Raw genomic sequence first — 16,307 nt, 5'->3', positions numbered from 1 at the left:
TAGATGCCGTGAGGTCCAAATCTTGGCTTGTTACTTCTCATCAAAAGAGTAAGAAGCTGGATCTGTCTTCTAATTAATGACATGATTCTGTGTTCCATTGCATCAATATGAAACCAAACAACACTGACTGTGGAAATCAAAAATGACTAAAACAAAACATTTTGTTTGCTTGTTTTCGAATAACTTTGGGGATCCTAGTGGCTAGCACAAAACAAAAGACACCTTGAGCAGCCCACAAGGTTTTAAGGATTCATAAAGCTTATTCTCAGCAATCAAGAATTTCTCCTCCTGATGGAACCATCCTGCAGGACTAGAATAATTCATTTCAAAAGACTAACAATTCAAACACGAGCTGGCAGCTAAAATTTTTCAATAGATAGATGTTTTTGTTTGTAGTTTACCATATGTTTCAGCAATTCCAGAGACTGGTTAAAAAGAAAGTGTTATTTTCATGCATTTTTCCAACAGACATCTCTCAAAGTTGCCAGAGAATAATTTAAATCTCCTGTTTAGCATTCTACACTTAACTCCTCCTTGTTCTATTCTCTTTTGTCAAATTGGCATATTTATAGCAAGTACTCTGCATCATGAAAACACCCTTCCAAAAAGCAATATCTATCTTCCTTTTCAAAGTGTGTACATAAATACAAGTATGATAATGGCAACCTTTATTCATTCACCTGCTCTTTATTGGTAGGAGAGTTTGACTCCTAACAAAATGCAAGTTTTTCCTCTTATCTCCATGCTATATTTTATTGATTCATATGCTTATTTCCCTTTATTTATGCAAGTTGTTTGATTCTGAAGAATATCCTTTCTTCCCAGTCAAGTCCCAGTTCAGCAAGGTAGTTAAACTATTGGAAACTCAGTCCTTAGTCTTGCAGTGATGAACCAAAAATCGGTCTTTGAATGTCGCAGCACCTCCTCCAGAGGCTGGAGAGCAGGGAGCAGTTTGGTGTCTTGCACACAAGTCCAGTACCACTGTGACTGAAACTCTGCAGGGATTTAGAGGTGTCACTTTATTGATGCGAATCAAGCTTGCTTGGTAGAATCATGATTGTGTAGTGGGAAGAAAAACACAGTAACTATGTTCTGTTTTTTTTCTTAAAATACATTAAATATTTGGTAGCCATTTAAAGTTCACTGAAATAGCACTAAAGAGATCAGCTTTATAAGCAGGCTTGAGACAGTAAACAAGTGTTATAATATTCAAATTCTGCAAAGAAAACTAAAAGTTTTGACTTAAAAAAAAAAAAAGTCCCCTAACAAGAAATTCACATACTTCCTATTATGTAATATGTTTATCACCTACGCTTTTAAGATGAAAACACACAATTGTCTTTTTTTTTGGTGACATGGTGAGTCAGCAGAGCACTGAAAGCGTTGAACTCGTTCTGTGTATTTATCACTCCCATTGTTTTGTAACAATGAAGAAAGCATTCCCAGCTGTATTTTCAGTACGTACTGCAGAGGAGAGATAAAAGCAAACCTATTACCACTAAAAAAAATAGGTCATGTTTCTTCCTTCTCATTAGCTTTAAGCACCAAAACCCAGTGGCGCAGGAATATTTATCTATTAGAGCAGCTAAAACCACCCAGCAGCTCACAAGATGTAAGAAGTAATTAGTGTTTTGCCCAGGCAGGGTTCTCAGCTCTGTGTACTCCTGGTGCAAGCCCTGCTGAACTCCTCCTGCCCTAGCCATGAGGCTTCTCCCCCTGCACCTTGCAGAGGACTCTCTGCAGCACCCAGCTGGCTGTTTGCAACGGGGAGCCACAAGAAGCCACCACCAGAAGAGTGTCCTGACTGCCTGGTAGAGTTTCAGAGACCTTAAGGCAAACTCCAAGACTATACAGACTTGCTCAGGCTAAAGAACTGCCTAGCCCAGCAGCGACATGCTGGGTTCATCCAGAACCCTGTCCCCACATAAATGTTAAGTCACATCCATTCTTCTTCCACACTGCCACCAACCCTCTTCTGTGAATCTGAGGGAATGATAAGAGCCCTTGGACACAGAAAAAACAGCCAGCCTTTCCCTACGGAGGATTACGCTTGCATTTATTTGCTTTCCAATCCTGATGGATGAAGGATCAGAGATATTAGGATCCCAAAGTGCTCTAAAGAATTTGAAAAACAAGTTTGTGCACTAAAGCTGTCAATACTTTCGCTCTTCTCTTCTGACAGCTACTATCCATGCAGCACAGATGTGTCATCCTGCCAGCTACAGACATGCACACCCCTGATAATGCACTTTACAGTGACAGCAGTACGAGTCACTGACAATTTGTTGTGCTAAGTTTTAAGGATGTTTACAGGTTTTTCCCAACAGTATATGAAATAGCAACAGAAAAATGCATTTGTAGCTTCAGATAAATGTCAGATTTCAGATAAAATTGGACTGTATTACTGCACAGTTCTATCCATATGTTTTTGTAAGACTAGGATGATGGATTTTGTTGATACCAGTCTCTAAACTAGGGCTGACTGCCACCGCTATTATTCAGATCAATAACAAAATTACCTTCGGTCCAACTGAGAGCAGAATGAGGCTTCTAACTTTATCAACAAATGTCAATGTTATTTCTCTTTCAACAAATACAGCTCCATCCTTGTAGCTTATGTCTTCTCACAGCTCCTGGATGTGCACATTACCTTTGCTTCTATACTTCTGCAGACCCATTTTTGGACAGCCACCTGTATCCCCAAACACAGCTGCCACGTGATTATCATCCCATAAACTGCAGATACACCTCCTGTGAGGCCGACAGGAGTCACCTGCACACAGCTCAAGGTGTCGCTGAACACAACCACGGATTTTCAGGCTCCCCCAGGGCCCCATGCAGGGAACCTTTGCTACAGCACAGTCCTTGCCTCGGGCAAGGCAGCCTCACCGAGTAGGAGGGGACTGCTGGCACACCAGGGCCTCCGAGACAGCTGCCTTCCCTGAGCAGAGACTGTTAGCTTCCTAGCAGGTTCCTACTGAACGATTTGATCCCATCTAAATCCTTCCAGTGCCACTCCTGTCTCTGCTTCTACATAAACAGATCACTCCAATGGAGATGTTTCGGGAAGATTGTTTGACCTTAGGAGATGCAGATCCAGATCAAAGGTTTATTATATACTTGTTTTTTCTTTAGGCTAGACAGGGATGATAACTTCACTAGCCCCGCAGCCACATAATGACAGGTTTGAGTTGATGATGCTCTATTGTTCACCGGATCAAAGAAAGCTTTCCTTCAAATAAAAACACAAAAAATCTTTTGCTGTTGTCTGAAAAACATAAACCCAATTCCATGATTAACAAAGCAGTCTTTAATTGATTTGTAACGTTACTATTAAAGTGTTCCAAATAATCACTCAGATTTTAAAAGCACAGATAACACCCAACATCATATTCTGCAACATGTGAAAATATCAGGAAACAAAACAAACTAATTTGTGAACATTGTGATGGAATTTCCACCATTATATCAGGATGGAATTTTTTTGTCACATTCTCTTGCTCCAAGTGGGACCTATCCAGTGAATTCAGAGGACCAACATTACATAGCAGACTGATGAACAGGATTACAGCCTGCTGTACCTCCTAGAATGTGAAGGTAAACAAAGCTCTGTCTTTGTTAAAGCAGGAAAACCAAAAGCCAACAGGAAAAACTTACCCCTGTGTGTGAAGGACACATAATCACAGGCTTTGGTTTGTATTTAACGTGTAACATAACCTAGAGTGGTTTCAGGGCTCTGCCTACAAACATGAAGTCTGACAGTAACTCTGCTGGCAAAGTTTGCAGCAGAAGAATCCCATAAAATAGGATGTTCAGAAAGCCAGACACTGCGGCTGTTTAAGGTTTTACTGCAAGCAGCAGCTTGCCACTCCCTTCTTGCCAGAAGTTATCATTTACCCTGCAGCAGCGGCAAAACTGGACATGTCCTCCTGCTTCAGATGCTCGGTTTCACAGGCTGAAGTGTTGCTGGCCCACTTTCAACAGCCACAAAGGCAAACACACAAGGCTGCAACCAAGAGGTTAAAACGCAGGTACCTCTTCTTGAGAGAAGCTCTGCAACAGGAAAGCAGCTTCAGAGTTATAAGCAGTAAGGTTTTAAAGTGCCACTGCTAGCCCTGTTGGAGCTCTTAGGTAAAATTCTTCCCAAGACTGATTACACTGATTACACCTTTTCCCTAGGTAGGAACAGGGATAGCTATACCACTGCATGTCCCCGTTAGTCACTACAGTTACATTGGTGGATCGCTTATACAGGTGTGACTGTTTTGATATTTTGGAAACACCTCATAACCTGAAATAGTTTACCTAAACAAAGCCCTTAGGTGTAGACCAGGAGTAACAGAGGGCTGAGCAACCATCACAGTCTTTGCATTCTAGTTTACATGGAAGCCAGACACCCCTGGTTACTGTGCCATAAGGTCCGGCCATTCGAATAAAGCAGCAGTCATTTTTGACAGGGTTCAGCCAGATGTTGATGTATCTTGAGCTACCAACATGAGGCACCAGGATGTTATTGTTTTTTCTCTCCTGTGGATGCAAAAATTAGCATTTAGCTTTTACTGAGTGATAAGTAGCATCATCAGCGACTCCGTGGTTAAAAACCATACACACACACAAACTTATATGCAGACATACGGACATACATGCTATATATATATATATATATATATATATATATATACACACACACACCACTACATATGTGTGCATGCAAAAATACACATCCACATGTGTGTACTTGAATATGAGGCAGATTGATGTATCTGCAAAGGTCCCTCCTAGGCATTGACTTGTACAAGTTTGTTCCTTGCAGTAAACCAAGCAACATCTTACAGTTTTCCAAGTTCTCTTAGCAGGAGTGGTGGGGATTACTTATCCTGAGGTAAAAACAGAACTGCCAACAAAAATCCTGGAACTCTTAACCGCCAAGACAAGCTCTGTCCTACTCAGGGGAGATGGGCGACAACCAAAGGGCATGTCATTGTTGATGATTAACATGAGTCACTGAACAACCTGCGTCTCCAAGAGCTCCTCTTCGTAAATTAACTAGCAAGACAGTTAATCCCCTTTCTCTGCGTACTTTACAGTGGTGTACAATATTAAATGTAGGTTAAACATGCTCGTTTACTAATCTAAAATCCAGTTGTGTTCCTCTTCCACCACTAAAAACAAGTTATTTCTTTCTTCTTGTAAGAAGGTTGCTCATCACTTAGCACCCCAAAAGTACAATACCTGCATGCTTTAGACTCAGCCCATTCTGACTGGTGATAAATAGCTCTTACAGCAGCACACCCGAATAGAAGAACTGCCACAGACTTGGAAGAGAAGAATTAAAAGATTTCATCTCAAGATACTTCAGAGATGGAGGTCTAAAGCCCACAAAAGACAAGGTAATAGGCTTTGTATTCATGGTATCTCACTGTGAGACATACAGCATTGCGTTGCCTGCGCTATGCCTGTATCCCAGTCACACCTTCCGCCAGTCACAGCACCTGAAGTTCACCAGCAACTTTGAGTCATTCCTAGAAACATCAGCCCACACTCTGCTCACCTACATGAGTCCCACCAAAATTAATGTTTGTTGTCAGACATGAGAGCCAACAGTAACTTACGTTCCCGAGTCAACTCCATCTGCCCATCTGATGGGCACTGACAAAACGACATACAAACCCCAGGAGAAAAGATAGTTTCCTCAATCCCATGGCTACTGAGAAACTCAGCACTTCCAGGCTCTTGCAGTTAATTCCAAGCTGTTTCCACTGACAGCCACAGGTAGGAAACACTACCACTGCCTCTACATCTCCCCTCACCCCATCAAGAAGGAAATCCACCAACTTCAGGGACTTGCTAAACATTAATCATCTTCTGTAAAACACATCTAAACATTAAGCTGGTAAAAAATGCTGCCATACTGGAACATGACCATGGTTTTAGAGATACACAGTGGATTTCAAGTAAGAATAACGTCCAAGGATTACAGCATTTTCTGTGTTCGTTACTCCTCTTACCAAGCTTTCAAACTGCATGCAACATAGAGATCGCAGTACTTCATCCTAGATTCCCTTCGGAGGCCGGCACTTGAGGCTGCAGCTGAGGAAACCGTTGCCCTTAGTGTATTTGCTAGCAAAATGACACAGCCTGGGTTAGCAGCTTAGTGACAATTCTGCACCTCCAACTCGCACTCAGATTGCTAAAGACAAAAGACATCCTGACTTTCTACAATAAAGAACTTCCTTAAACAAGTATTTTTTCCACAAACCCTAATTTATTTATATTCCCCTCTTTGGGTAAATGAAAGTCTAAACTGTCTGAAATAATTAAATTGGAAGACACATTGTATAGAAGAGCATCAGCAAGAACCTAACAGACAGCAAGTGAACAATGTTGCATTCTAAACTTAATTTTTGCTTTGATTTTGACTAAAATCAAAAGTATTCATATAACAAGTGAAACAGACTTACTCAGCAGTATACTTCATCTTTGACAAGACCACTAGAAACAGAATATTCAATACACCAATTAAATTCCAGGGGATTTTTTTTAAGCTTTTACAAGTACAAAGAAAGATAATTTACTTTGAATAAATATTGTGCCCTTACAATGGCAAGCTTTGTTTTCTGAGCTTTAGTAACATCAGGTAACTTCAGCTAGAACCCTTTCACATTTACTGGTACATCCCCGTTGTTTCTTGAATTTTACCTTCAGGTCTTGAAATTTTAAAAGTGGGAAAGGATTTGAGAACACAAAAGAGACGTGACTCCACAAGAGCCACAGCTAGTTGTTTCTGACCTCCCTGTCCTCCAGGACATGTGTTTCCCAGGAAATTAAGTTCTTATGTGGAGGGTGGCCTGTAAATCATGCGACCAGCGCTTAGTGGCTGTGGTTTGCACATGGACAGAGGCTCAGTGGCCCAGCACAGCCCTTCCATCAACAACCTAGTTCTTTCAGCTTAACTAGAAGCTTATTTCCCGAGGTTCATTTCTCCTTACTGCTAAGGAGGACACTACGCTGTTTGCAGGCGGTATTAGAGCAAGTCAAAGCTGGAGCTAACGGCAGCATACAGTTTACACCATTTAGAACATTACACACCACTGAAGTCCTGAACTTTTCCACGCACAAGATACCATTTAGGTTTAATGGTAAGTATGGAAGCCACCTGGCTCAGACAAAAGCTCAGTTGGTCAATGAAAACATTGTCATTAATCTCAACGAGCTTTGGATCATGTCTTACACAAATTTTATGCGCTAGACACCACAACCCAGTAAGTGACTGCAGACCACATGCTTCACATCAGTCCAGCAGTATTTTCCCCATGTAGGCTGTCTTGAAATAAAAGTCTAGACAAGAAGGAAGTATCTGACCTAGGTTTACAGAATAGCTGAAAAAGAAATAATGGGAAAGCAGTTCTGCAATGCCCAAAAGTAAGAGATTTCAGTTCATTGTCCCTTGGCTGAGTGGCCTTTGTAGTGACAAGAAGGCAGACACCCTGCCCGCGGTAAGCTGTGTATGGAAAGCCTGCAGCCTTCAATCTGAAGGTTTCTGGTACCTTTCTGGTACCAAGAGCCTCAGTTCAGCCTCACATAAGCAAGCAGCTGCAGCGATCCAATGTGTTAACAGCACGAGAGCTGCCTGCCTTGTTCCTCTGCTGGGACGGGACTCTGCAGGAGCAGTGTTGGCAGAGAATAATGTGACGATGACAACTGTAAATGTGGCAGTTTATATGTCGGCGTACTAGCGCCAGACAACAAAACTATGACGACTGAAGTATGGCATATGCTTCAGTCCCTGCCTTTCCTCCTTGGTTGTGTCTCCAGAAAACAGGTGAGTTAGGTGCACAAATTGATTTACAGTTCACAAAACAACTTGGAAAATAGAAATAATCTGAAAGCCATTTGTATCAGTAAATTACATGTAAGTTAGTTGTACTTTTTTTTTGTTTGTCTTTCAATTAATGTCATCAAATTCACTTATATGTGATCTCCTTTGATCCCTGGCACTATGACCAGGGTTAGGAAAATGTATTTCCAGGCTTTGATGATATGGCTGGAAGATTAACGAGAGCAGGTCCCCATCAGTGAAGTATGTCCATTCAGGGACTTGCACCCTGACAGTGACATTCTACAGGAAAAAAAATATATATATAAAAAAAGGGGCGGGGGCATTAAAATTACCAAGTTGCCTTTTATTACTCATTTTAGTCTTTCCTGTCCACTTAAGTATATTCAAAACAGAGGAATAAGTCTCCAATGAGAAAGTCGTTATAGTCATTATATAGCTGTCAGAGACATTGGATCAGCTGCCTGTACAACACGGATCAGTACACAGAGAGTCAAAACCACACGCTTCAAACAGTCCTCAGGAACCCACTCAGAACAATACTTCCTTTGAAGTTTTATTACAGCTACAATTGCAAACAAAGATCAGTAACAGTCCTACTGCTGGTAACACTATGTATTCTAAAGGGTGTTCTACAAGGTAGCATTGTTTCTGACATAATTTATCTGCCAAGAAGAAATGTAAATATTTGAGAAGCACTCGAGCACACAGGAGTGGCGCAACAGTTAGGTACTGAATACCATATACAGATGTTTGAATTCCACCTGTATTCTTGTGCCCAGGTTCTTGCCGGGCTACCTGCTGAACACACACATTCCTTAAGCTCTCCGAGCCATTGTTTGGAGGCTCCCAGTTCTCAGGAGGGTGTACCTAGAATTCAGACTTTTCTGGAACACAGATTTGAGCTAGATCCACAGGGGGTCCTTAGGGAGAAAAACAGCCAAAGCCTTCAGTGCTGACCTCCCTGTTGCAGAATTCAGCCATGACCGAGGCTCTCAGGCTCCCTTTGCTACATGAACCCTGCTGTCAGGACAGACAGAAGCCAGCAAAGCTGAACATGAGCCACTCAACAAGAGGAAAACCGAGGAACGATGCAGGAACTCATTCTGTCACTCAAGGGGACTAGACCCAGAAAGTTCCCCGCCCTCTGCTATGGGCAGGATATAACTGCTAAGGTCAAACCCACAGATCCCCAAAATCCCTGATGTATCCTGTAACCAAGCAAGAATGTGAAGGTGTCCATTTTTTCTTCTAGTATCACTGCTTTTGCTACAGCACTACTCTGCAGGTGCATAATCAAAAACACCATCATTTTGATCAAGTGAAGTGACACAGTACAACGGTCACGATCCATAAATCCGACCTTAGGATCCAATCCAACAGGTGTATTCAGAGCATGCTGACAGATGTGAGAAAACACTGTGATTATACATTTAAAATATTGCTATTTCCCACATAAATATTGCAGGTTTGCTTCTAATTGTAAGGATTATGTTTCATTTCTGAAAAGCTAACTTACCTGCTGCTGTCATCTAGTTTTTACAAACTTCTAATATTAAAAATTCGTGATACGGTTTATAACTCGCAAAGTTTAATGTTTTATGTCATAGGTAGCTGAATTTCTGTAAGTCACATGCAACAAGGTGAAGAACCCTTCAAATGACTGCCAGAACCAATACAATTTTCACAAGAGGCATTTGTACAACTCAACCTAACCACTTCCAGTTTTGACTGTTCTTTTGGGGTGCAGAGAGGCAAAAAAATCTGTTAGCTGGTGGATACTCTAGAATCAACATATTCTAAGTTAATTCTTCCACACCTCTCAACAAGAAGCACATTCTTCCTGAGCAGTGCTGAGGAACACTGAGTTTCTCAAGACTGTACAAACAAAGGTGGGGATGAAAGTTGTCCTTATCGCTAGGAGACAAGGTTAGCCATAAGAACATCAGCATTTTATTTGTCTTCAATTACATTATCCAACCAAATAAACATGATTGTGATTGCTTTGGCATTCTGATGTTTTATACCATGGTTTAAAGTAATTCCAGGAAGCAAAAATTCCAACGTGGTTGCACTTATACATTGACCTGCATAATCTGCTTTAAAAAAAGCAGAACTTTAGTCTCATAAAACCAATATTTGCTATAGAAACAACCTCGCTATAGCTACACCCATCTTATCAAGCTTCCTAGAAAAAAAAATAAAAATCCATTATTGTCTTCATTAGCAAGAGTCAATTCTCAACTTCTGATCTTTCAAAAGAAGTCTATTCTTTTCAAATTGATACTGTTCCTTCCCAAACACATTCTCAAGAAGTCTATGTCTGAGCAATGCTTGCTCTTGTACATTAAATTGAATTATGTTTTATGTTATGTTTTTCACATCTTATGAACACACAAAAATTTCCACGGGAAAGTTCTGCATCTATCACAAGTCAGAGCAGATTCTACCCTCTGTTCCATCACTACAGTAACTTCCCTATATACCTGTTCAGCTTAACAGAGGAAGCTCCAAGGCAATAAATTAATACTAGACAGGAAGAAAGTACAAGCGAAGCAGTTGTTTAAAGCTTCTTCATTATCTGAAAGCTCTTCAACGACATTTCCTTTACCTGATCTTCAGTCCTCTGAGTGCAAGAGGTCAGAAGTCCCTCTGGTTAGGCATTTTCAGATAGCTGTAGGAATTCCAGCAAAAAGTTACTTAGCTAATACTACCAGCTTCCTGTCAAAGGTAAATCTAGCTTGAAAACAATGAAAACCATTTGAGTCAATACATATTACAGCAGCACAAGGACAAGAACGGATTTTTATTGATAGATTGGAAAACATGAAGTGGATTGAATTACAGTCACCTTGGAATGATTTGGTGAAAAACAAAGACATAAACTATTTCCTGAAAACAGTGAAGCACTGTTGAGGGAGAAAAGTAAAGGCTAATTTTAAAGCAGCCTTTCTCCTGAGCACAAAAGAACACCGTTTGTCTTTATTAAGGAGGAGTAGCAAAGCCTGCCTCCCCAGCCTACAAAGTGCTTGGAATTTGAGACACAGCTTACCAGCAACAAATAGAAATTCAGGTCAGAAAAAGTAGATGGTAAGGCTTGTAAAAACATGCCTGCCTGCCTATTCAGAGGCTTCCCATTGTGATTCAATTGGATCTGTCTAATGCATGCTTAAAACAACATGATGTTATTTAGACATGTACACATAAACACAATGCCTCTCCTGACTCAGGAACTTGCCTACAGCATCCCTACAGCATAAACCCACAGGCCAGCTTCAGTAAGCACCGAAGAGGAATGTTTCCACTCGAGCAATAACTAGGTTTCATTGCCATGGGCTCTTTTAATCTCATGAGGCATTTATATTTACAAGTTTTATTAAAAATAAAGAATACTACTATTAACCTCTCAGTGGTCTACAAACCTTCAGAGGCGTGGAAGATGTTGCAAGGAAAAGTCTTACCCCAAATGGAAAGAAAGTTCACGTTGTTCTTGGCTACTCCTCATTCACTATGTTAACTTCTTTTTCTCATTCTCCAGAATCACTCCCCAAACACTTTATGTGCTGAACACTTTGAATTTTGTACGACTATCACATACTTTGATATTTTTTAGCATAAAACAAATTGTACCAAGACACAGGAACAATAAGTATCTTAGAAGTTGCCAGGAACAGTTATACAGAAACTGAGGTCTTTGCTGACTACACAATCAGTGTATTTCTCAGGAATGTTACAGCTAGACAGAAGACAGAGTAGTATCTATGAGGGCTACTTATTTCTCTAGACAGGGAAATCATCCTGTCTCATGAACTGCATCCCAAAAAGTGTCTGATAATCTGATATTGTTGTACTGAAGCCTGGAGTAGAAGACAAGTAATTACACAACTCAATCACTTTTATTTTCCTTCACTTCGTTATTCAGCTTAGTTATTGTTCTTATGCTCAGAAGGATGAAAATAAATTTTCAATTTTCCTGTTTAGAGATGTGCAAATACATAACTGCCCTTTTCTCCAGACAAGGATCCACACATAACCCGCTGATAATAGTTTGTCATTTTCCTCAATCACTTAGCCATGATCTGTAGACACCCCCACAAAGCCCACAGAAAAAAAGCCCCTGTGATGCAACACTGAGCACAGCAGGAACTGATGAAGGTTCCTAAATGCTAAGATAACACAGATGAAGAAAAGCAGACAGAGAAGAGATGTCACAGCTCAGGTACTGGGTAGCAGTACCTTCAGTCATTCAATTAACTGTTCTTCCCTGGCTAGATCGTCCTCAGATGTACTGCTGACTATACAAAAAAATGTCAATTATCGCCAGTATGCAAATTGTTATTCCTGTTATATATCATCTTCTTGTCAGACTCAGAAAAAAAAAGGCAGCAGATGAACCAGCATGCAAACTAAATTGCTTTTCAACCTCAGATTTGGTTTGTTGGGTTAACAGAGAGTGAAGAAGGTTACAGTGCTGCTGCTAACAGGGTACATACCTTGCAGGCAGAGACAGGGGAAGGAAAGGGCAGAATCAAAAACTCCAATCAATAACCTATTTGCAGGCTGGTCAGAACAGGAGATATGGTAAGCTAATTATGTGGCCCTTCTCCACCTCCAAGAAAAACAAAATATAAAACTAAACAGTATTGTTTGAAACAGAAGCACACCAAGCATGAAACAGAAACTAAACCTCACAATACCAGAGTGCCACAACAAAACCAACTGCCAGTGCAGGGAAAGAGACGTTTCTGTGTCGGCTGCTTGATGCACATGGATTGCAGAGTTCTGAGGATGCTCGGTATTTACTCAGTTGGCTACTGAAATGGGTAATTAATTTTTATTGGCTGTAACGCAGCTACTAAGCATCTTGAACACTTCATGCCAAAACATATCAGAGCACATACCTGTCACCATGCTGCTGAACTGAAAACAAATACCACACAGTAAAGGACTAAAGGAAGCGAACACACATTAAACCTTCAGATGAGAAAAGTGCCACATCCTTCCACAATACAAAGTGCTGCCGCCTTCGCTGCTGAACCATAAAGAACAGCAATTATATCTAAACCCTTCTGACGTTTCCCATTAGAGAACAAATTTAGTTGAACGCTCACGCTCGGACTGCCTTCACGGAAACGAGAGCTGTCTATTTATATGAAAAATATGGAAACTCACAGGTCACATGCGGAATTAACGCACCAACAGGAAGCTTGAGGAGGTTCAATTAAGCAGAGGGACACGGTGATGCTTTTCCAAACTGAGTTTGACGGGAGCTGTACCTTTTCCGGAGCTAGTAGGAACTCCGGGAGGTGAAGCTCGTCTTCAGGTTCTTATTTATTTCATTTGCCTCTGCCCGCACCGGGGTCCCCCAGATGCGGGGGAGCTCAGCCCAATTTTAAGGACTTAAAAACCCTTCAGACAGCCCCACGCTTGTCCCCAGGACGAGCCCTCCGCGGGGCTTGCCCCACGCCGATTTACGAGCAACTTCGGCAGCCCCTCGGGGATGGGGGTGAGCCTGTTTTTCCCCCTAAAACGCACTTTTTCCCCCAAGTGCCCCCTCAACCTGGGGGCATCCAGCCCGGGTTCACAGCCGCCTGTTGAGCCCCGGAGACGTTTTGGGGAGCCCGAGGAGCTGCGGGCAACCGCGGGGCAGCGACCCCGGACAGCCATGGGGCGGCTTCACCTCAGCCCCCAGCCCCAGAGGCTGAGCCCTCGTCGGGGCAGCCCCGCTCCCCTTTTCTCCTCTCCTCCCTTCTCGCCCCCACTCACCGCCACCGAGCCCGAGGAGGAGGCGACGAAGACGCGGATCACCATCTTCACCTCATGAGCGGCCACCGCGGGGACGGGACGAGGCTGCGGGGACGCCGCACCGGCCGGGTGGGGACGGGACGGGACGGGACAGCGGCTCCGCAGCCGCCTTGCCTCGTCAGGCTGCCGCGGCTCGCAGCCCCCCTGAGGCGAGCCGGCTCCGGCTCCTCGCTGCCTGGCGGCGGGCGGGAACGGCGAGAGGCGGGCAGGTGGGGGCGGCGCGCAGGGGCCGCCGGGTGCTGTAGTTCTGCCGCCCGGCGATGTGTGGTGTTAGGAAAACGGGGCCGTGTCTGCCCTTTAGGCGGGTTTGATGAATGTCCCCGACACCCCAAGTGCCAAATGCCGCCATCCGTGTGTGACAGTCTGCCAAAGAGCTTGCATCGTGCCCCTGATGTGCTGCCTGCTTGTCTGCAGCACCACAGGTGCAAGGTGCATGGTGCACAAGATGCTTAAATTCACCCCTATGCCAGACAGCCACACCATAATGGCCACCTCTCCATGCCAGGCCATCCCACCTAGCTGCTCCTGGTCCTCCTGCCCCACGTAGGGCTGTCCTCACTGCTCCGCCAGGCCCCACAGACCGCCATTTTCAGGATGAAGGGGCACAAAATGGCGGCTGGGCAAAGAGGTGGCATGGCTGCCCTCCTGTCAGGGCAGGTGGCAGGAACAGGGCAAGGGGGGCAGGCCTGCTGGGCACTGCGGGCTCTCCTACACATTTCAGAAGTATTAAACACCATCATGTATTTTCACTCACTGGTATAGGCATACAGCTATCAAGTATTGGCAGGGATTAGAACAGATGTTGTTAATCAACAGAATAACCCCAAATTGCCCTTTATCTGTCAGTTCTTCAGTAAGTGACAGAGAGGAATCCCTGCAGCCTTCGTTAGCTTTTGGGTCTGTAAGGGCACAGTTTCTATTTAAGTGCTCAAACCCCTATAACTGGTAGACTTCCACAAACTACAGTTGTAACCTTCATCCTCTTAATTCTTTACATATGGCCAGGTGGTTACTCATTTCCTGTGATTAAGCTCTCTCCTCCCACGATTTTACCCCAATGGTGAAACTCTTCTAGACCTTTGCATTGTCACTGCATTCAGTAAATTTCCATTTTCCAAGCTAAGCATAGACCATGACTCTTGGCTTTTTGTTTCCTGATCAAACAACCTTGACTGCCAACTATGTTCTTAAAGCTTTATTTACATTTTAATATTTATCATTTATTTCAGAATATGACATGTTTGTGGGAGTCATGGAATACACCTAACAAGAGCAATAAAGAATAATCAGGATGCTCAGTGTTCATTTTGAGCTTAATTTATATCTTGTAGAAGTCATTGGCAGGTTTTCCCCTGGCTTCACTGTCCTCTGGAACAGAGCTTGATATTGGCATTTAAAGTACAGTCCTGTAATGAGAATTCAGGGACCAATTTTGGAAAGGTTTATAACTATGCATTATTTGCTTTCATGGGAATACTTGCTGAAAACTGAATAAACTGAATCTGAGTAAACTTTGATACAAAGGGTAAGGTTTTCTGTATTGCAGTGTAAGTCTTTCGCATTCTTTCTTGCACCATCTTAAGGCATTTAGATTAAATCTTTTCTTACTGTTTTGGTACCATTTTTCTGCTTGTATATTAATCCTACCATTAATTTTATATTTGAGGATTCTATTATTTGACTTCAGTGCCACTGTCTTAATTTGAGTCCAGCTCTCACACTGGCAACAACAAAACAGTGACAGTTAATTGGCAACAACAAAACAATTTACTGCTTAATTGCTGCTGAACAACCAGCAAAATTCTGCAATAGGTGAATCATTATAGGAATTTGCTGGAAAATCACCATTACTTTACTTAGCGGGTTTTTTGCCCACTGAAAGATTATTTCTGACAACACATTTTCCTGTCTTTCTTTAAGCATTCTTAAGAAGAGGAAGTTGTTTACTTTCCACTTACTGCCCTATTTATTTCCTTACTAGAAAATATTATGTTTAATATTATAGTTGGTCATAGTGTTATGTGAAATAAATAGAATCAGAGCAACTCAGTACAGCAGGTTGTATTTGATTCTATTACAGCTTTAATATATAGCATCAATTTGTAATATTAGTAACTGCATCCTTCTAATATATTTCTTACACATAGCAAAATGGGAATAAAAAAGATAGGGAAGTCTGATTCTGAATGGTGCTGAACATCTTTCACTCTGACTAAGCAGAAGAGGATGCTGCACATCTCTCACAGACAACCTTGACACAGTAATATAAACAAACCATGTGGCAAAGTCTGAAATAGAGTGCAATGGCACTAACTGGGAAAAGTACGACATGTAAACAAGAAAATTAAGAAATTCTACTGGGACTGTAAACACTGCAACTAAAGTACTTTTAAGGTTGTTTTCTCTTCCTCTAAGAGTTCTTTACTTTGGCAGCTCCAAAAGCTACAAATACAGTTTCCTTTCCCACCTGGAAAAAAAATACCTTTCATTTCATTCTTCTTGAATGTATTACTGAGCTGCATAAGTTCTCAAAAGCTACGGGGAAAGAAAAGGTGGTAGGAAAGGTAAAAACCAACACCTGTTAGAAAAATCCAAACCCACTACTCCATTTCAAATGCCCTAAACTGATCCCCAGCTGGCCAAGCCAATACAAGTTTTCTAGAGT

At 42.2% G+C, this 16,307-nt stretch overlaps 1 protein-coding gene across 1 annotated transcript in view; it reads right to left on the bottom strand.

Annotated features, from left to right (window-relative positions):
* The window catches only part of SH3BGRL2 (SH3 domain binding glutamate rich protein like 2), a 44,904-nt gene extending 31,035 nt beyond the window's left edge, over positions 1 to 13,869 (bottom strand). The window contains exon 1 of the mRNA XM_035559454.2: positions 13,604 to 13,869. Within this exon, the coding sequence (XP_035415347.1) occupies positions 13,604 to 13,648 (45 nt within the window). The 5' untranslated portion in view covers positions 13,649 to 13,869. The remainder of the gene's footprint in view (positions 1 to 13,603) is intronic.
* Positions 13,870 to 16,307: the final 2,438 nt, after the last annotated feature.

Source organism: Cygnus atratus, chromosome 3 (genome assembly GCF_013377495.2).
Source record: "Cygnus atratus isolate AKBS03 ecotype Queensland, Australia chromosome 3, CAtr_DNAZoo_HiC_assembly, whole genome shotgun sequence".
Taxonomy (NCBI): domain Eukaryota; kingdom Metazoa; phylum Chordata; class Aves; order Anseriformes; family Anatidae; genus Cygnus; species Cygnus atratus.
The sequence above is the reverse complement of the archived record's forward strand: the minus strand, read 5'-3'. Positions and strand labels throughout refer to the sequence as shown.